The 22,525-nt window shown below is 44.5% G+C and overlaps 1 protein-coding gene across 4 annotated transcripts in view; it reads left to right on the forward strand.

Moving 5' to 3' along the window:
* LOC108667542 (cytochrome P450 9e2-like) overlaps positions 1 to 19,172 on the forward strand; it is a 31,612-nt gene extending 12,440 nt beyond the window's left edge. For 2 of the 4 annotated variants that reach the window (XM_047880244.1, XM_047880245.1), the window contains exons 2-7: positions 6,689 to 6,870; positions 12,998 to 13,694; positions 14,181 to 14,411; positions 15,852 to 15,912; positions 17,068 to 17,258; positions 18,852 to 19,172. In XM_047880244.1, the coding sequence (XP_047736200.1) occupies positions 6,823 to 6,870; positions 12,998 to 13,694; positions 14,181 to 14,411; positions 15,852 to 15,912; positions 17,068 to 17,258; positions 18,852 to 19,069 (1,446 nt within the window). In that variant the 5' untranslated portion in view covers positions 6,689 to 6,822 and the 3' untranslated portion in view covers positions 19,070 to 19,172. Of the gene's footprint in view, positions 1 to 2,697; positions 2,795 to 4,441; positions 4,583 to 6,688; positions 6,871 to 12,997; positions 13,695 to 14,180; positions 14,412 to 15,851; positions 15,913 to 17,067; positions 17,259 to 18,851 lie in introns of those variants that run through there. The other 2 variants (XM_018154581.2, XM_018154582.2) reach the window with 2 other exon arrangements.
* Positions 19,173 to 22,525: the final 3,353 nt, after the last annotated feature.

The raw sequence follows: 22,525 nt of genomic DNA on the forward strand, positions 1-22,525 counted from the left end.
GCACAACTTACTGCCTACTGCCCTCGATATCAGCAGCCTGAACTTAACCAGTGAGTGAGTGTAATTCAAGAAAAACTTTCAGTGAAACCGGTGTAGAACATTTTTTGTGTATTGAGATCAGTGTTGCCATCCTTATATAGGTAGTGTGAACTGTGTATCGAAATTGTCTCGCAGCATTGCTAATCCCTTGAGTTCCATTACTAAAACTGTAAAACATCCTGTGAAAACATGCAAATTGACTGAGAAAGTTATTAATTGTGCAAATTGACTCTGAAAGCTGCCGAAGTGTGAAAAGTATAACTGAAAATTCATTGAAATGTCATATCTTCAACGTCCAGTGAAAATGAAAATGTTCGTGACTAGCCTACTGGCAATTTTAAGAACAAACTGCCTGAAATGTGCATCTCTTTACAATTATGATTTATGCTTTTTGACATATGCTGTGTTGTCGCTTCTTAAAGTTGCCACAAAATCAGCAAAGCCAAAGATGTGATATTTCGTGATGTATTTTGCATTTATTATCAACATATTTTCTGATTGAATTTGTCGGCTAGCATTTTTTTCTCACAATTGTATTCATGCACGGAGCTATAAGTTTCCTGTTGAACATAGCTGCCATAAATTACTCTCAATCTCAAAGCCAAACTACCTGTAAAAATTAATGAGAATGTTGTATAGGCTAGCTGAATTTCCTGTTTCCACTATCAACTAGTGCTAACGATTGTCCTGCCTACAACTTATCTCTTTACTTCTGCATTAATTTCTTCATGGACTGAAATTTGTATTCAGGCTCTCTCTTTTACGCCTTACTATATATATATGTCTGTTGCAAATACGAAGTCTCACTATTATTTTCCACATGCAACCTAACTTGGACAAGTTGCGAGAGAATCCTTCACCGAATTGAAGCATGCTCTACTTAACCACGTCCCGCTCTGACTATATTTCTCGTCTTTAACTATCATCCTCCAGCTAATTCTAATTACATTTCGTTTATGCAGTCGTCATCTATGCGTTCGTATTAAAAGCTTACTTATGTTTAATGCCATACACAATGTATGCCCACAGACGTCTGGTAACTTTTTTTGCTCTCTAGAGCAGAAACTTAACGTCGGTCATTCTTTGACCTCTCCTATCATCTATTATGAATGTTTTCGCTCCCAATGTATTTTGATAACATCTCGTTTTATGTCATAATTGCCTATTGACGCAAATGCTATCGATCCTATATGTATTGCAACAGCACAGGCTACAATGAGTCTCTGCTAATTCAGTACCGGGATGAATGATATTGATTTTCTCGATTTGCATTAGTTTTAAGATTGTTATTGTATCACAGTCTCCATATTTTCTTAGGGAACTCCGTTCTCGCCAGGGAAGTCCTGTAGTGACTCTAATTTATATCTCGCACTAGTATTTCTCTCGAATGTCATAATTAATTTTATTAAATTTTCAAACTCGTGATTATCAACCTCTGTAACAATATATTGCTTAAGTGTCTTTATCTCGATTATGCATTTAGGATTTCATCAATTTCATTTTTAACCATTATAAAAATATCCAGTTAGTTAATCATCAATTTTGAGCACCAATAACACTCGTGTAATCACTGAATGATGAAGTTTAGTAAATGTCGAAATTATTTTTTGTTAAATCGTACCAGAAAATATGGTGAAATTTCTTGAGAACGGCAGCGGAGAACCATTTGCCAATCGCGTATTAGTTAGTCATTTTCTGAACGACATTGTGTGGTGAACATCTGCTAAGCTAAGGGGGTAAGACGCTAAGTTCAACACTAAAATTCAATTCTTTTAATGCAATTAATATTTTTGTGTAACTGTCATAATCGAATCATTTGTATTTTCCGTATTTTTTATATTGTTATTCTATTGTGTTCATATCGTGTCGATTCTAACGACCATCACTGATACAGGTGTTGATCGGCGGATTCTTTCTTCAGCCCGACTTTCTTCAATCAATAAATAACGGAAACTTGAGATTCTTCACTCCACCCTACTCGAGATACTATTACATCAATCAATTAAGGAAGAAGGACGGATAAAATCTTATTCAATTCCACCACAATTCAGAAAAACCTAACCCTCCTCCAAAGTGCCATTGTCAGTACCGTCTACCGTTGTCCGTTAGTACCATCTGACGTCAGTACCGTCTGCCGTTAGTACCATCTGCCGTCAGTACCATCTGACATCAGTACCATCTGACGTCACTACCATCTGACGTCAGTACCGTCTGCCGTTAGTATCGTCTGACGTCTGTACCGTCTACGGTTAGTACCATCTGACATCAGTACCATCTACCGTCAGTACCATTTGACGTCCATCGTCAATGCTCTGGCATGACAAGGATGGGATGACCAGAGCACCAGTAACGGTATTGAACATGAATGCGAAACTGGTGAACTCTTGAGAGGCGTAGGTGATAAGTGCCTGAGTGAAGGTGAAGAATATAATGCCTTTGTAGTTGACTATACGAAATTCAATTTTTTTGCAATTTATATTATTAACCTGACGATAACAATTAACGGGAATGATAAACTCGAAGACACAAATTAACGGTATGATTTACCTTATCATTTTCGTCAGCCCCGCTAATGCAGCTAAGCTACATCAGTGATGATCAGTCATCGCTGATATGGTCGCCCATGACTCAGCAGCGCTGCTTCTTACACCACTATTGCTCTAGTGGCCACGTTAGGTGCCGGTGTCTGCTCCGCCTGTTCCTTCAATTGCCGAAATATTTCTTTCTATGTAGACAATTCTGAGCTAATTAAGAGGTAAGGCTGACTTAAGACTTATTAACTCATAAAAAGTATGATTCTCGCTTGTACTGCTGAGTAGCTCAGTCAAAATGGCTTAACACGTTCATCTTATGTGTCATACTAGTTTGGTTTAGTCAGGAGGATATCTTCTAGTTACAACATCCAAGTGGTGTACGGCGTTATGAGATGTAATGAATTGAGTGATTGTTATTATAACAAATATAATTTCGTGATGTGAAGAAACATGGATGTGAAGAGATGATGTTGCTATGTTTACGCCTCCATGTTAGATCTGCTGCAGCCACAACCGCGATGCCCGTTCAAGGTCACGTCTCGTTCACGTACAAACTTCCTCGTTATATTCAATGACGAAGAACTTATCGACTCTGATTAATTTGAGCATCTATTTTGTATTCAAATATCATTGCGAGAGGAGGCAACTTACAAGACGTGATCTGCTTCAATCAAGAATTTCTAAACCAATGTTATCACTTATCAAGTTGAGCGTTATCAGTTCGTACTCTATTGTCTGACCTACCCCATTGTCTGCTAACTAGTCGCGTCGACCAAATCAAGAGAAATATAAATATATTTAATAAATACATAATTATGTAAAAAAATTATTTTTCATTTCTTACTTTAGGTTTATAATACTGAGTACTTTGCTAGCGTTCTATCCCGTATCATCAAACTCATGCGCGTAAAATGTTTGTGGTAGCTCGGTGATGCGAGTGGGAGGTTTGGGGCCAGAAATTCAATCGAATCACGAGTGTTGGAATTAATTTTTCAAATTTGAATTTCATATAAATTGACCTCAATTGTAATGCAAGTAAATCAATGTATTTAAATTTATATCGTTTTATAATACAACACTTGGAAAGCGATGCAGGTACGATTCAAACATCGTGACGACACTACAGCGGTTTGTGAAAACCTGACGCCAGACGAAATAAAAAGTGAGCCGGTAGCAGACTATTGCAATGTAAACAGGAAGCAAATGACTAATGTTGTGTCCGCAGGTAGCAAGTGATAAAGTTTAAGTCGGTGTGTTGCAAATGATAGAATTTACAACGTATTGCGTGAACTGTCAATCTTTCAAATGTTGAATGTTCGCGACGTGCGAGTTCGTAATATTCTGAAGTCTTGATATATGAGGTTCACGATGTTCCATGTTCATGATGTTTGGCTTTAATTATATTATCTGATTACAATGTTCTGTGATCACGATGTTCTATGTTTGTGATTTAAAAGGTTATGAGCTCAGCTACCTTATCTCGCTTATCACGGCGCCATCGTGGGCGGCCAAAACTGCAAGCCACATTGGCCACTCACTAGTTCGAAGTTTGCTTGAATTTCTTCAGTGTGCAGAACTTAAATGAGTATGAATAATTGGAGAGCATAAATTATATGTGAAAATTTAGCTTGATCCCCTAATATATTGTAGACAATTCTCCCAACCATCTAACGCCCAGATGATGAATCATCGTGGACGGATCCAAGCAAAAAATCAATCGAAAATGGGTTTATGTAAAATTTCACATGGAGTGAAGAACGTTCATCGAATTTTACTTAAAGACGCCGTATACAAAATTTGGGGTAAAAAAAGGTACAGTTATGCAGTTTAGGGCATTATATCTCCCGCAGCGGCAACTGGCCGGCCGCCCCCGCCACCCCACCAGGCGCACCGCGCCAGTTGCCGCTGCAACGCCGCATGGTAGAATTAGGAGAGAGGAGTCGCCGTCTCGCCGATCTCTTTGGGAGCAACGGTCACGTGCGAAATGATGGTTTCAGTTTGCCAACTTGGTAAGGAGGCACTGGCTAGTATTTTCCATGTTTTAAACTTATTTTGTCGTCCTATACCACTCAGGTGTAACGAGACGTTCAAATTATTGTTCCGTGTCATCGGCCAATGGTATTTGGGTTTAGAATGGCGAATCGCTATGCGTAATCCTTTTAGAGGCTGAGCACTTAACTTAAGCGTCGTAGGGTAGAATTTGAAAGCTGAATATGTAAACCGGCATTAGCACGGAGATTATGGATTTATCGAATCGAGTTGTATGTGTGTGTGCTATCTTAATGAAGATGAAGGCTAGGGTGATAGCAGAGTGAAATATTTATTTCATTGGAAGGGCCTAGCAATTCCGAATAGGTATGGTTTTTTTTTGAAGGACTAACTTCTGGCACTGAGAGATCGTCCAACCAATTACTCCCACTGTCCCACAGGCCCCGTTTCTAACCATTTTTGTGCCTGTTATTCCACTGTGAATTTATAGGCGATGAAACGTTGGATCGACGAAGAATAAGGCCGATGAAAGTGACCAAGTCCTTCATATTTTTGGGGGGGTTACGATAAATTTATCTGAATCACGAAAATTGAAAGACTCAAACGGTTTTATGAAATGATCTCAATTCAAACCTTAACGCAGTATTCGATCTTATTAGTTATTCGTAATTTCCCGGCTAAGCAAGAATTTTTCCGAAGTCGCTCCTTTAACGACGATGTTTGTCACGTTGAACGTTGCGTCAGTCTTTGCTCTGTTCACGGGCTAAAACGAACAGGATTAGCGGAATGAAGTGTATCGTGGATTGGATCGCGTACCCCCTCAGGGGGGACTTCTGACGCGTGTCTGTGCGCGTCAGAAGTCCTATGGGATTTCGCGTTCCTAGGGGGATTGTTCCTGAGCGCCCCACCGCTGAGCTCGCGGTGTCTGACTGCAGATCTCAGTTGTGAGGTTAAGTTATTAGGTAGGTAGGATTCCTTACATTTCCCTTCTCTGTCTCTCTCGTGCGGGCGGCCGACGTCCCGTGTAAGCGACCTCTTGTTCGAGTGCCTTCGTTTCTGTTGCTTTTCACCTGTCCCTCCTTGTCACTTCGTCTCTTTGAGATGCTAACGCTGTTTCCTTTGAGCCAGCTTCAGCGGGATGGACAATTGAGACCTTCCGCCCCTTGTGGGTGATGAATAATTGAGACCTTCCACCTCTATGGTGATGTTCATCTTGACTTTCGGTGCGAGATAGCTAAATAGCTGAAGCGCTAGTAAACATATGGCCACTAAACTAACTGGATCGCGTACCGCGGTCATGACGGATGACTGCAGCTACCCCTTGTCAATAACGTCGGATCAACGCATCGGTATTGCTAATCTTTTGTTTGGAGACATTTTAGGAAATTAGGTGTACGTTTAAAGACGAGTTTTTATCGAAAACTTCTGAAGTGAAGTTAACACTTATTAAGTAAGGCACTGCTCGAGAAAGTCGCTGTAAGAGTAATACCGTAGTGCGTAGTCAATTGTGGCGCTGCTGCTAGCAGAGCACAAATGGGCTCTTTGACGTTCCTACCCTGACATTCTACATTATGACGAATCAATCTGATTTCATTATCATGCATCGTTTTTTTCATCGTAATTGGACGGCGTGAGTTTTCGTGACTGTCTCCGCGGAAGTACGTAATTTATGCATTTTTTTAATGTTGCCTGTTGGTGTCGCTTCATCATGGTAACTGTAAAATAGCGTGACGAAATAGGCCATACATACAACATAGAAATATTTCGTATTATTTTCCGTCGAGCAAAATACTATAAAGAAATACTTTGTAGTAATACAAAGCATTACTACAAAAAATTCAATTCTCAAAATACTACAATTCACAAATTCTCGAAATACTACAAAGTAATTCTTTATAGTATTTTGCTCGACGGAAAATACCACGAAATATTTCTATGTTGTATGTATAGCCTATTTTTTGTAGTACCTTATATGGCTTGAAATTTAGGTATAGTGGCCGTTCTCAAAGGAGTAAGTGTGAGTGTGCTTCTACTGAAGAAATTATGCGATATGATGTTACTCACGAGTCATGACCGTCTCGACTGAAATGTTTCCTGAGCCTAACGCTGGTTGGTTGCCTTGGCAGATATGTGGTGGTTTGTGGTGACGGTGCTGGTGGTGCTGTTGACAGCGTTGATATTGCACGCGTGGAGGAAACAACATTACTGGTAGAGGAGAGGAGTACCCGTGCTGCCCTACCTGCCTCTGGTTGGACATTCCATGTACAACATGAACGTGCTCAAACCTCGACACCTTTGGAGGGATGAGGTCAGTACGAGAAGGAATTCTTTCTACAAAAGAAACTTTTTATTTATAGGGTAAGAATAACGTATTGAAAAGTAGCTCGCCTGTCTGTAGAGTAGTAACAGAATAAATCTACCCTTGCTTGACGCAACCCCCCCCATGCCGCCCCGTCCTTGACGTGGGGGGAGTGCTTGCGAAATGCAATGACGGCTGGGGCTGTGTTGTCGGGGTTCCCTGGTAGATTCAATCATGACAAATTGGCCCAGCCCGAGTGTTCAGACTAACGGGGGTGGCACGGGGACCTGGTGGGGGGCGGCAGCTTAGGCTGCTGTGGCCCGCCGTGTCCTCGGAACATGGGGAAGGCTACCCCATGACCCCGTCGGGGTAAAACAAACCAGGCCCGGGTAGTTATGGGTTAAAAGGCTCTTTGTATTCTCGAGGTAACATTTAAGGGCCGCCTCGGACTCGGGTTGTCGGTGGGAGGGGTATTTACCTCTATTGATTGGTGTTCGCCCGCCTAACAGCGGAGATGCTGCAGTAGGATACTGATCCCCCGGGGGTCCTGCTTCCGGTTTGAGCCAGCCTGGATTGGGGGAGGGAGACCTCCCCTGAAAGGAGTACCTAAAGCCATGCGCTTGCCACTCTAAAAAACCCTCATTCATCATTCAGCCCATACTTCGTTGACTACCGGAACATCCCCTGTGACTCCAGTGATGGACGACGACGGTCTTTCGGTGATCACGACACTGGAGCCGTTTAGCCCGCGCCCTCAGGCCTCTGGCAGGGCCGGGCAAAATAAGAATTCTAAACGAGGAACATGGAGGCACACGCAGCCAACCCTAGAAGCCCGCAACCGAGATTACCCTCACTTCTTTCGCGTCTCGTCGACGACGGGTGAGAGCCTAGCTGCCATTGACGTAGTTCTGGCTAACCGGCAACTTGTCCTCTCTTCGGGCAGTGAGCCGAAAAATGTGCACGAGACCCGCGACGGAGCCCTCATTGTGGAAGTACAAAGCAAAGCTCAGAGTGAATCCAGACTAAACATAAAGTCATTACTCATTAGCAGCTGTTTCTGTCACCGTCAAACCGCACGGTGCAATGAATGAAACAAAAGGAGCCATCTACTACCGAAATGAGCCTAAATATCCAGTCGAAAAACTACAAGAGCATCTCAGCCACTATAACATTAAATCAATCTACCAAATGAAGAAGTTGCATGGTGGTCCCGTTATATGTCTTTACATTCGCAACATGCAAGCTCCCAACAGAGGTGAAGATCGGGTGGCACTGCTGTGCTGTAAGAGAGTACATCCCTCGTCCACGCCGATGCTATAAGTGCCAGCGCTTCAACCATGGTGCTAAAACATGCCGAGCGACCACCGCTATATGCGTCAGATGCTCCGAAGATGCACATGAGTTGCCGTGTCTGCGACCGGCTAGATGCCCTAATTGTGGAGATCCCCATAAAGCATCTTCACCTGACTGCTATCACTACAAACTTGAACAGGAAACTCTATCAATCCAAGTGAAACAAAAACTAATGTATAGAGACGCAAAGCGTCAAGCGAGTGCCTTTGTCCCACGACCGGGCACCACCTACGCATCTATACTCCGTAAGAACCGTGGCCCTGATCGCGTGCTGGAGCCACGACGGACAACAGAAGAAAGTCGTGATGATGCCGCAACCACCTCATCACTGGAGCCAGAACGTGTGACACCAGCTGGTGGAGCACAGGAGTTCGGGCGCCCCGTCGATCATCGTCTGGCAATGCCAGACGCCCGCGAGAACGATCCAAGTCAATTGAAAGTACGGCCAAACGGCTTGAGGCTTCGTCCTCTTCCGTGCTTAGACTATCCCATGCCACCAAATGTACCTACCTTCCTACCTCCACCGATGTCGAAACTGAACGGTATACCCGTATCCTCGGTACGGTTCCTTAGCGGATCCCCACGACCAGAGCCACCAGACATCCCGAGGGACAAACGCAATCCAGAACCCTAGCGGTGAAATGTCAATATTGCAGTGGAATTGTCGCGATACCGAGCCAACTCAAGTGAAGTTCTGTCATTGCTCGCTAACCTCGGGCCGGCATACGCGGGCCTGCAGGAGAGCATGCTGGGGCAATTCATGCCTCGTTCCCCATCTGCATATAGTGTCATCACCTACTCGCAAGCTGCTCAGGGCACTCCATGCGATGTCCTGATGTGTTTCATTAGCAACAACCGAGCTCTTCAGCGCATAGCCATCCAAACTCCACTCCAAGCAGTTGCAATACGCATCCAGCTCCACAGGCTACTCACAATCTATAATATTTATGTTCCTCCCAAATTCCCCCTTCTTGTTTATGACCTAGTGCAGCTTAGCCGCCAACTTCCGCCTCCATATCTAATCATCGGAGATTTCAACGCTAGAAACCCATTATGGGATGATACAACTTATAACCAGCATGGAGATCTCGTGGAGCAGTTCTTGATGAAGGCTGACCTCTGTCTCCTCAATACAGGGGCCGGGACGCGATTCTGCTCCCAATCGGGGGAATCGTCGGTTTTGGACTTGTCCCTCTGCTCCCCCGATATCGTGCTGGATTTAGGCTGGCGAGTTATGGATGATCTATATATGGTAGTGACCATTTCCCGATCATCATTGGACATTGCTATACTTCCATGCCCTTCTGTGCATCGAACCCCGAGGTACCTGTACGGCAAAGCTGACTGGGGGGTCTTCCGACGGCTCACACAGGTCCCCTCTGACAACAACCAAATCTGCAACCTTCCCATTGCCCAGATGATCGAAAAGTTAGCATCCCTGATTCGAGCAGCAGCTAACTGCGCGATATCCAAAACACGAGGCACCCGAAACCGGCCAAATCCATGGTGGACGCCCGCCTGCACGCAAGCGAATCTAGAAAGAAAACGAGCACTTCGCCGCTTTCAACGATCCGGCCTGGTTGCCGACGAAATTGCATACAGCCTAGCTCGGGCAGTGGCGCGGAGGGTAAAGAAAGACGCTCGCTCTGAGTCATGGCGGCGATATGTATAGGGAATTAATGCGGATTCGCCCCCATCGAACGTGTGGAACTGAATCAAGAAGATGACTGGGCGTTACAGCACACAACCATCCCCGTTTCCTATGTACAATGGAGAACCCGTCACTGAACCCCGCGCTTGTGCTGAACTCCTCGCCGATCCCTTCGCTTCGGTGAGTAGCCGGCAACGTCATACGCCAGCATTTCGCCGGCATCGCGACAGAATGGAGGCCTGCCCCCTGGATTTTTCATCAAATGATTCCCAGCCTTATAACGGACCCATCACCTTGATTGAAGTTAAAGGCATGCTGTAATGCTTCCACCCGACAGCCCCTGGAGCCGACCAGGTCACCTATCACATGATTCAACACTTGCATGAAACAAGCCTAGAGTGGCTTCTCCATATCTATAATAGAATCTGGATGGACCACTTGTTTCCTGATGCGTGGCGGCAGGCCGTGACTCTCGCATTCCTGAAACCAGGAAAACCAGCATCGTAGACGTCCAGCTATAGACCGATCTCCCTTACAAGCTGCCTATGTAAGCTTTTGGAACGCATCGTCAAAGTGAGACTGACGAACTGTTTGTAACCTGAAGAGCAACTGTCACCGCAGCAGTTTGGTTTCCGCTGAGCTCGCTCAACCACAGATGCCCTGGTTCGCCTCACAACTGATGTCTTCTCCGCGTATCGAGAAAAGCAGCACCTTGTCGGTGTGTTTTTCGACTTGGAAAAAGCCGACGACACTACCTGGATCTTCGGTATTCTTCGCGCCATGCGCGAGTGTGGCATTCGTGGACAAATGGCCTTCTTTATATTGAATTTCCTATGTCAAGGTCGCTTCACTACTCGCCTCACTGATGTCTCATCTGAAGAACGCCTACAGGAAGAGGGTGTACCGCAGGGCTCTGTGCTGAGTTGTACACTCTTCGCTCTTGCCATCAATAACATCCTTCGTCAGCTCCCTGGAACTGGGAGAGGCTCGCTTTATGTCGACGACCTTGTCATATACGCGTCATCGGCCTACCTTCCCGGCCTAGAGCGCCGCCTGCAGGTCGCGATTAATGCCCTCTGCAAGTGGTGCACTGAAAACGGCTTCGCCTTCTCACCAACGAAACCTGTAGCAATCAACTTCCACCGTACCCGCTATGCTGCTGAGCCTGGCCTGTATCTTGAAAACCACCCGATCTCATTTGTGCAATTGACCCGATTCCTCGGCTTGATCTTGGATACCCGTCTCAGCTGGGTACCACACATCCGGCAGCTCGAGCAGACTTGCACCCGTACCCTCTCTGTTCTGAGATGCCTCTCCCATCTTACCTGGGGAGCCGACCGGTGCACCTTGTTTCGAGTATACCGCTCGCCGATTCGGTCTAAGATGGACTACGGCTCAATCGTCTTCTCCTCTGCAAAACCTTCAGCTCTTCGTTTGCTGGACCCTGTCCACAATAGCGCCATCAGACTCTGCACTGGGGCGTTCCTATCATCGCCTGTACTCAGTCTCTACGCAGAGAGCGGAGAACCCCCACTCAACGCAAGAAGAGACCTCCTTATGATGCAGTATCTTGCAAGGGCCCAACAGCTACCAAACTCCCCTCCTACCTGAGCATTATCCAGCAATGGCCCACGACTGCCCGCCGGGTGTGAGTCTTTTCGCCTCTCTAGCTCGCGAGACCTGTGCCCGCCTACACCTTACGGTGCAGACTACACCCATTAGCTTCTGAAACACTCCTCGCTGGCTGCTCTCCCTCTCTGTGGTCTGCCCTGGCTTCATTCATGTCAGGAAAAGTGACCACTCAACTGATTGCATAAAATCTGTTTCTCGACCACGTAAATATATGCCATAGACAGTGCATGCACATAAACACCGATGGCTCTAAAGAGGTTGGTAGAGTGGGATGCGCCGCGGTAAGCGATGCTGCGAGGAGCTGCATGGCTACTCGCCAATATTTACGGCAGAGCTGTACGGCATCCTATGTGCCATCGCTATTGCCAAGAAGAGCACTGACATAGAGATGTGTATTTTCAGCGACTCCATGAGTGCAATCCAAGCGATCCTACATTACAACTCGCCGCATCCGTTGGTAACCACCATACACAGATGGCTGATCCGACTCTGCACGCCAGAAGACAGTTACCTTCTGTTGGGTCCCCGGTCATGCTCGGGTGGCAGGCAACGAAGCCGCGGACGAACTCTTAATGCAGTGCGGCGGCTGGAGAGACGCCGCACTGGAATGAAAGTGTTCCCCATCGAGACCATTAACCCATCTTTCGCAAGAAACTGCTGGACGAGTGGCAAGAAGAGTGGACACACCTTGAAAATAACAAACTGCAAAATTAAAGAGGACGTAAGGCCTTGGCCATCATCGTCCCACCGCGTACGCCGGGTGGAGGTATGCCTCACTCGTCTCCGCATTGGACACTCAAGAATCACTCATGGCCATCTCAGGGAACGCGCACCTGCCCCTTACTGCATGGACTGCTTAGTGCCCCAGACCGTAATCCACTTCCTCTGTAAATGTCCGTCTTATGGTGATGCCAGGCGGCAATTTTTCCCTTACCTATGCCAAGACAACCCCGACACAAACCTAAAAAGTATTTTGGCCCAGCCAGAGCGAGGGAACTGTAATGTTGACCGACTCGTAGAGTACTTGAGGGCAATCAATGCATTTAACTACATATGATTCGCTCAACACCAAATACAAGTGACGTAATCTACCCCTAGCCAGTAATGTCCGATGTGACTTTCGGCGCGAGATAGCTCGACCTGAAGCGCTAGCAACTACGGCCACTTAACTAACTAACTAACTTGCTTGACGCAATATAATTCAATATATTTAGCTGTCTTGCGTTGACAGCTTACGAGAAATTTTATGTTACGAGGAATGGAGCTTGTAATGAGTGCATTATTAGTTATTACTACGAAGTCTTCTTGAAATTGAATGACATTCAACGTCTGATTCGACGTTCCAAATGAGGTTCAAGCCGAATATTCAGGAGCTTCTTACAATTGGGTGTTTTTTTGTATCTTTTATATTTATTAATGAGGGAGGTGCATTCACCGGACATCAATTATGGGACTAATAGTTAGCACATTTATGAGACTTAACATGTCTTTAATTTCCAGGAATACCTCAAGTCTCGCGGAGAAAGATACGTCGGACTTTACGATTACCTCACCCCTTCCTTATCCATACAAGACCCTCAACTTATCGTCTCGATATGCATTAAGGATTTTGACCACTTCGTTGACCGCCGCACCATTGACCTGACAGGCACAGATTCTGAGGTGATGAACGACATTCTCACCAACGCAACAGGTAATCACTGGAAGCACATCCGAAACCAGCTCACCCCCACTTTCACCTCGGGCAAGATGAAGGATATGTTCCACCTCGTCCAGGAACAATCAACTACGTTGATGAGCAGCTTGAGACAGCGCAGAGATGTGAATTTTCTTGTGGACGTCAAAGAAAGCTTCAACAGCTTCACCATGGATGTAATAGCTTGTTGCGCGTTTGGTCTGGAGACGAATACGTTGCGTGGCGAAAACAAGGAGTTCATAGAAAAAGCTGCAAATTTGTCCAAGCTTACATTTAAGGCAATGGTAAAGTTCTTCTCGTTCCTGCTATTCCCAAAACTGGTTAAGTTTTTGCGAATTAGTTTGGCATCTCCTTCCTTGATTTATATGGAAAAAGTGGTTCGGGATACAATGGCTGCCAGGAGAAATGGAGTTCGCCGAGGTGACTTTTTGGACCTGCTGCTGGATGCCAGGGAGTCGACGAAGGAACATGAGGGCGAGGTCGATCCTAATGGGATGAAAAGTACGTGACTGGTTGGAATTATATATTGGCGCCTTATTGCAACCCGATTTTTCATCAGTTAAGCTTCGTTTTAGCAACGAAAGGTCGGAAGTGCAATTTTTGGCTTTGATTCGATGGCTTCAAAGAATAGTATTATCTAACAGCGTGTGTTATTTAGTAAAAATCAACAACAAAAATTCTATTGACATTAGAAGAAGATATATTTACAAAGTACCCTTTTGGGTAATACAGACAATCACTACAAATAAGTCCTATATTACAGAAGGTCCGTTGAAAGCATAATTAAATGGGCAGAGATTGGTTTGGTGCATTTCTGAAGCACTCGAACAAATATGGCACGTTATTGAAGTTATGACATTAGGCTGCACAATACAAAAGTGCCCTTACCATCGGTTTCATGTAACAGAAAGTGAGGTGCCATCCGGATGCAAGTGACAATAAATAAGCGACAATAGAAAGTGAGCTGACATTCTCTTTTACTCGCAGAAGGCGGATTGAAGGACTCGACCATCGTGGCGCAGTGCATCCTCTTCATCCTGGCGGGCTACGACACCACAGCCAACACCCTCTGCTTCGCCGCAGCGCTCCTCGCCCGCAACCCTCAATGTCAGGCTCGTCTCAGAGCGGAGGTCGCAGCCAGAATTGAGGATAACGAGGGCGGCAAACTCACCTACCAGGACGTCATGGAGTGCAAGTACCTCGACGCTGTACTTAGTGGTGAGGGCAAACGGAGAGGTTCCATTTTGAGGTAGTTATAGGCGATCTTTGAGGCGCAATTGAACTTGGATTGAAGATATCTCAAGATGGCGATATAATACTTTTGTAAATGTTAGTTGTGCCCTCATTTGAAATGCCCTAATGTCAGGTTAGGCTATCAGAATGCGTTAAATGTAGGCAGTTTTGGAGTCAGAATGCGTTAAATGTTTGGTGGCCCCTTTTAAATTTTGGAGGCCCTGGCCCTAACGTGAGAAGAGACAGGTGGTCAATGCGACTCACTGGGTTTTAGAGGTTGTCTCCTACAGAGCAAGACCGTTGTTGTTGGAGTGAGGGATATGATCATAGGTTGCTGTAGGTCCGGAGGGTGATGAGGATTGCCGAGTATTTGTGTGTGGCTACATCGTACCTCCTAGCTGTGGACTAGTCGAGAGGAGATAAATATGAGTGAGGGAATTGTAAGGAACTATGTTTGCACTGAACAGTGAAGTACAAAATGGTTAAAAACTGTGTGAAGTTAAAGGACTTCTGAGGACTCGCGTGTTTGAGGCTTAAAATTGTGATTGAGGTATGGGGTAGCAGTAGCTACTACAGAGTTAGCCAACATCTGGAGTTGTATCATAACCAGTGGATCATGTAGTGGTGGAGGTAAGAGGCCCCAATCATGGAGATGAGGAGACATTGGTCGACGCTGCTGCGGTGACATTTCATCGGCAAACAGTGGCTTGCCCGTCGCACTCAGGGTCTGTGTTATCAAGAATAGATAATAAAAGCGCGTACCTCCATCAACCAATTACTGATGGTTAATTAAAATAGATCTACTAATCACAGACTAGAAATCGTCTGATACGCGTACCCTAGCGAGTTTTGATTGAACGGGCTCATGTTGCGAAGGTTAAAAAATAGTGATGGCTCTTGAATGGCTCGATTTATTGCCATGTTTGATTATAGCTATATATGCAGGGCGCAAGAGCCGCTCCTGGTTCTCGACCGCAGGGAATGAGGGGCAAGGCGATAGAACACGCATGGATCTGTGTTTCCTAGGTTGACCGACGAAGTTGATTAGATGATTTTTACACGGACGCAGTGGTGATGATGGAGACGAGAAGGTGGGCGAGGAACTAGAATCCTCGTGTGTAGGTCTAGTGTTTCAGGTGGAATAATTTCAATTTAATTTAAAATTAAATTCAGTTCCACTCGTTAGGTGCATTTGTTCAAGTTTGTTTTAATTATCGTTTGATTACTTTGTATACCTATGTCGATAATCCGAAACCACGTATAAGACAAGCGAAATGTTTACATTCCCCAGTACGCTGCGCAAGCTCAATCAAAGAAAGATGCAAGCTTCATAGTTTACTAAAAATACTAAATGTAAACAATTTTGTATTCACCAAAGTTTGCAAGACGACTTTTCATATACAAAAGTGTGTTTGTATGCCTCAGAAACGCTGCGCATGTATCCTCCGGCTCATCTGTTGGAGAGGACATGCACCAAGGACTACAGGTGATTGGTGATGTGTTTGTGGTGCTTCATTTGTGGTGCCGTGGTGTCCCAAAGATTTGGAGGTCATCAATTTTATAGTCATGACCTCATCGGAGCTACAAATCGTCTTGATATGTCTTCCATAAAAACGGATGGCAGTTAACGTTCGTGGCATCTATAGGCAGGTGGCATGCGTTTGTGACTGTAGTTTAGCTGGTGAGCGGTTGAGCCAAATGCATCCAACTGCCGCCCATATAGAAGCTACACTCGCGTCGGCAACTGTACGTACGCTCAGAGAAATAAGTAAGACTCTTCAAGTAGCGATGCACTTCTTATCCTTGTATGGGTCATCATGACTGTTTTTCACGGCGCCATGGCGTATCAGTGCTACATCAATGTTCTATGCTTATAAGTTGTCTCACCGCCCTGAGGGGCTGTCGCTTGCCATTGCCAGCGTCGACAGGGTTGAGAAATTTCTACCTACGCGTCGTGTCCCAATATCTTTATAGCAGGATCGTTTGTAGCTTCAGAAGTGGTAGGGCTTTTGTGTTTACTTTACAGTGTTTTTGTATTTATTGTATTACCACAAGCAGCTCATCTTCCACAGTAGTGATGTTAATTAAACGTTGTATCCTGGGATGCACTAGACACGAATTTACTTTGTGTTGGGCTTCTTGAAGTTTTAATTCGGGTGCTGCCATATCTGCGTAAATTTCTGTTCATCCGATTATTGTACAAGCCGTTGCTTCTATTGTCATGCGCAATGACTGCATTGCCACATGAATGAATAAACTTATGCTGGATCTCAGTTTAGGAGACGGGATGTACGATAGAGTTTTTCAGTGTATATTTAAGTAATGAAAACATTTCTACAGCCCAACTTCCATTCGTAACTGACACTGCAGCTCACACTCGTCTTGGGAGATTTCACGACCACGTGGATTTGAAATCCACGACCTTGATTGAGACGCAAATTTTATTATTTCATCAACGTTATCCAAGTGCAAATTTTATTTGTATCACGGCGTGCCTTTCGGAGCAAAGCATTTAAAATATATTGCGGCTGAATCAATGTTGTATTTTGTAATATTATTAATATTCAGTATTTTCTTTATAAGTATGAAAGTGAATTGTTATTGATTTTAACCAAAATTATAAGTAATGCTTTCGCTACAGCGTGCCCGACTCGGACGTGAAGATCACGCAGGGCATGTTCGTGACCGTGCCCGTGTACTCTCTGCACCGCGACGAGCGCTACTTCCCCGACCCCGACACCTTCCTACCCGACCGCTTTATGCCCGCTACTAAGAACGACATCCCGTCGGGGGTGTACCTTCCCTTCGGGGCTGGCCCCCGTATGTGCATCGGTGAGTCCACTATTGAGTGACCACGCTTCGTTCTACTTACAAATCATCTTAAGATAGTTTTTAAATATTTTTCTGTATTGTAGCTCTCTGTTTATGGAGTAACAAGCCAATTCCATGACCTCGACCTGCCGGACGCGTGTGCAACTGCTCATTATTTATCATGGTTTCAATTTCTTCTAATTTCAACATCTATTCATCACAAAAATCTACCTTTTTATTCATATTATGAACATCATGCTTAACACAATGTTGCGGGAGAGCTATCAACATATACAGGCTATCGCAGTCTATTTCAGACTCGATAGTGAGGAACCTTAAACATTAGGTAAAGTAACGAAAGAAATTTCAAAAACTGGTTCTTGAAGTTTTATTACACGAGCCACTCTTACGCTGTTATAAAAAACCAGTGAAACTAAAACCTAAATATACAACAGTACCCATATAACCCATCTACTCTACAATGCACATATATAAGTTAGAACTCTCCTAAAACCACGAGGAACAACCCTGACAAGGATTCGGAAGGCCCACACATACAAACACCAACAGCCTAACTACACGAATTGGCAGTCGTGACCGCTGTGACACCTTGGGGTCTTCAAACTCTCTGATGGATGCTGGAACTCCGATCACTTGGATGCCTCCTTGGAATTTCCAAAACACGCGGCTTAGGGGCACCAGTTTCAAATATACAGGGTTTTATTTTCTGCCGCCGATGATTGGTAGCAAATCAATGACAAGCAGATCGCTTCATTGGCGTCTGAACTCTCCAAAAGAAGATGTAGCTCATGCAGGTAGGGTTCTTAGGCGCAGTACTCCACAGGCGCTGCCGGGTCACCAAAACGTATAAAGCGCCGCAGGTATCGATTGTTGTCTTCCCCGCTGTGTTTCAAAAATCGCTTCAACAGAAGATAGATACCAAGAAGATAGATACCCACACCACCTGTAATAATTCAATACACGAAATGAGCAAAACTCACTAAGACAACCTAAACACGATTAAAGAATAGGTTTAGACATATTCGGTTAACCAATTCGAACACGACTGTTTCACACGAACACTATAGGCATCCGAAACCATAGGCAGCGTAAAGGGAGACTCACAGTCCTTAGCCTTACCCGCCACTCAAAACCGGAAACACCAACTCTGACGACGACAGAACGGGACAACCACTCTGCTACGCGGTCCGGTTACAAAAGAAAAACCCGTACTAAATCGGACCCAGTCCGCAAGTAATCAGCGGATCACTGGTTTAGACAAATGACTGCGGAACTGCGCAGCTACAACGAAGTATAGCATCAAATCGCACACGTCTACACATTGTTTTCAACATTTATTTGATGATCGTTAAATAGCCATTTCCTGCGGACAAACGCTAAAAGAATCACTATTTCTGTGATAGCAAAGTCATAAGATTCACGATGCTGGCTCATTCTTGTATCTCATCTCTGAATGGTTAATCTCATGTAAACTTGAGTACGGATAAGAATGTCAGCTGGCTTGTCGAAATGCCTTTGAATTGTTTTATTCTATATTTTGTCTCAAGTTTTTGATATATTCAAATAAGTTTTCGTTCATCTTGCACTTTTCAGCGGAACGCTTCGCTCGCATGGAGGCACGACTCGCACTCGCTGACCTCATCATGAACTTTCACCTCTCAGTCGAGCCGGGGTCAGAGGAGCTCAAAGTTGCTAAGTCGTTTGGCATCCTGCGACCTGATCCTGCCAGCCTGAACCTCATCTTGAGAGACGCGGCATCCAGCGCGGCCGGTGCCACAGACGCTGCCTCGGGTGCCACAGGCGCTGCCTAAGAGTTCTACAGGCGCTGCCTAGCATATTCTGAGTTCTACCTAAATTCTTGATTTTCGCCTTCGTGTTTTGATGTTGCGTCCAGTAAATGTTAGTAACCAAGTCTGAAATACATTTGATTCATTATGCCCCACCTCTGATGCGGACTGTCATCCACAGCCAGAGACACGAGTAATGGATTGGCTTTTGTGTTCGTCGAGGCCGCTATATTCGTCATGGGTGAAGTGATTGCTCGGATATATTATTTTGCTTTATTAATTATGATAACATATTAGACCACATAGTATGTGGTACTACAAACTGAGTAGTACCGTGACCTGACGCTGCAGGCTTGCTGCGAGTATCGTGAATCCATGTGTAGCATCCTGCGTATGGGGCCCCGACAGTTCATGAATACTAAGAACGTAACGGTTTATGGTCGTGTCTTTAAGGCCAATAGGTAATTAGATAGGAGCTGCAGTGAGCCCCCGTATCAGTCGTTCCAGACTTCCAGTCGTTTCTGGTATCAGTGGCTGGTTGACGTTCAGTCAAGATGCAGATAAAATTGATTTACGTGTAATTGAAACCCCCCTAACAACTATCGAATTATCTTCTTGTACGGTAATGGTAAATAAAAAGCATGGGACTTAATAGTTCTGTTTTAAAGACGTTCCTCCATAATTCTTAAGGTACGACAATTTCTTCCTTAGCGACCATCACAATTGGATGACGGGCAGACGCTCGATACACGAGCGGCCCGTAGGACCGTTAACTGTACATCTTGTGATTAGTCTACACATGTCTTTGATGTTTAATTAACACATTAATTATTAAGATCTCATGACGACCGTCATTTCAGCGACGTTATTGTTGGCATCACTCGGCAGAATCGCTAATTCCGATCGAGTGCCAAGATTAAGAAGAGATAAGAAAAGTTAGTAAGACGAATAGTGTAGATTACAAGACTAGAAAAAAAGACTGAATAGAGCATGTAGCGCAGGAAAAAAAAGTTTACATTTTCCAAAAAGATATCCGGCATTTCCAAGATTTGCTGTGTGCTTTGACCCAAACGTGTTTAAAAGCGTTTTGTGCTCACCAAACCAAACGCAGGCAGAACGATGAGACGAATCTTATGAACAGCAGAACACGTAAGCTGCCACGACACGCGCACACGCAATAATTTACTTCTATAAAATTAACAGCGGAATACATTCACAGAATTCTTCACAAATTGTTACAAACTTACAGACAAGTACTAAAATCATCCGCAAATTACTATAAAAACTAATTAGGCCTAGTTAATAAATATTCATTTAGATTATTAGTTAATCAATAGAAATGATGCCCACAACGCGCCGCTACTTCACACCACATCACAAGACGCCTCGAGGCGTACAACGCTCCACATACTTACGACGTCGTAAGCTACGATACCGTCAAGTCCTGACAATGAATGGGACTTATGGTGACCGGAGACTTACGACCATCATATTTAGTTTCGAGCATATATCCGCCAGAGAGGTACACGAGCGATCGCATTCTAAGTCCACATATTGGGAGAGCCTTCGCGATCAACATAAAATACGCGCTAATATTCTTACAGCAACACAATAGTATATAAACGAAATAAACATCAATACACACATATTGGCTGTAAAATCATCCCCTAAAGTAGAAATAAATCCTGCCATTGAACCTAGCAATGATCTCCGAGTCATGTTAGCGGACGGTTCAATTTACAACAATTTTTGACCGCGCCTCTAAAGCAGGAGGGTGTCGAGACATGTCATCATGCGGAGATGGAATTCAACTTCAAGTAACAAATGCTAAAATGAAATCTGATAGAAAATTTTCATAGATTTTGATTCACGCAACGATTATTTAGAAAATAAATGACGTGTCGAGAGAAGAATTGTCGTTAACAAAGAGGTACAGGCGGCCCAAGAGCTCCATTAAAAATCTGCCATAAACGCGACACGTTTTAGTGCTGTAAATAAGCCTATGAAGTGCAAGTACAGATAACTTTTTCATAAAAAAACATACGCGTTGCGTCGTCCAGCAATAATGAAAATTACGAAGAGGAACACAAATAATAGTAAAAAAAATACAACCATGACGACCGCTCTGTCTGCGCTATGGACAATCGAGGTTTCGCCAGTAAGCCTGCAGCGTGCGACGCATTCACAAGTGAATTTTGATCGAGCTAGGTGAAAACCCAGACGTTTGTGTGATTTGAGAGTTTAGCGCTTATATTAGCGTAATACACGCTTCCTGATTGTCCTTTGCCCACCACAGTCGCCATGTTGTGTTAACCTCATACTTTGTGGAGGCGGGTCCCTCAATTCCCCGGGGAGAAGAAAGCCGCCAACCCGCGAGTCTCGTTTAAGGAATGACATTAGAAGCACCAGACAATATTTGTCAATAAAAACTTATAAGAAAATACGAACACGCAAATGGCTTCCTAAAGACACGATAATTTGGCAGACGGAATGGTGTACCCATTACAAACATGGGCACGGTTACGAAGTGAAATAATTTCCAATGCGCCTGCAGAGACGTCATTTAAATACATTGCTTTAATATGTTGATCAGGAAACGTTCCTTAATTAACACGTGCGAATTACTTACGTTTACAATAGAAACAGACAATACCTTTGTTAACTAATGATACAAAATAACCCCCTATGAGTGAGAAGTTTTTTCTGTAAGTGGTAAAAAGACGCTTACGCTTGTTGGGGTGCTGGAACAGGCGTTGCTGTGTTGGAAAATAGCGTTCGACATGAAATAGCGTTCGACAATGGTCATCTAAAATGTCGAGCAATATAAATAGAACCCTAGCAGCTGCTCTAATATTTTTGTCTTTGATCCATAATTGCTTCGTAGTTTTCAGAAGAAAACAATTTTCTAGTCCAGCTTGCACTATCACAACTTATTATTTCTATTTATGTACAATAGTCCTCTGTCACGACACGGATACGGAGCGCTACGAGCTAGACGAGCGTGACGCCGCAGCACGAGCACCACTACTTCTCGCCACAAATGTCATCACCACAGATACATTGAGGTGTCCCACATCTACGAAATAAGCAATAGTAATACAATAGAAACTGGCTTGTACTTCCCTCGGTACGAGCTGCACACCAACAGATGGAGCTGGCGTCACCAACACTCGCAACATACCTTAACAGCTGCCACCCATGTTGCTCATTGACAAACTCCGACAGCGAATATTTGTGTCACGACATGCAGAGTAGTTATACAACTCTTATAATTTGAAAAACTGTAACGGCAAGTAATTCTTAACTTTAGCGCTATGATATGCTAAGGAGGTACAGTCATGGACACCGACCAGAGGCCGGCATCGCTCCTAGGACGCGAGGCCGCACAAGCAGCATGCATAGCAGACGACTATCTCGTACTCTAGCGTAAACCATCTATCCTCAACAATTGAGCAATTTCATGAAGCTATCAACGAAAAA

The sequence above is a fragment of the Hyalella azteca genome, unplaced genomic scaffold (assembly GCF_000764305.2).
Source record: "Hyalella azteca isolate HAZT.00-mixed unplaced genomic scaffold, Hazt_2.0.2 contig5068, whole genome shotgun sequence".
Classification (NCBI taxonomy): domain Eukaryota; kingdom Metazoa; phylum Arthropoda; class Malacostraca; order Amphipoda; family Hyalellidae; genus Hyalella; species Hyalella azteca.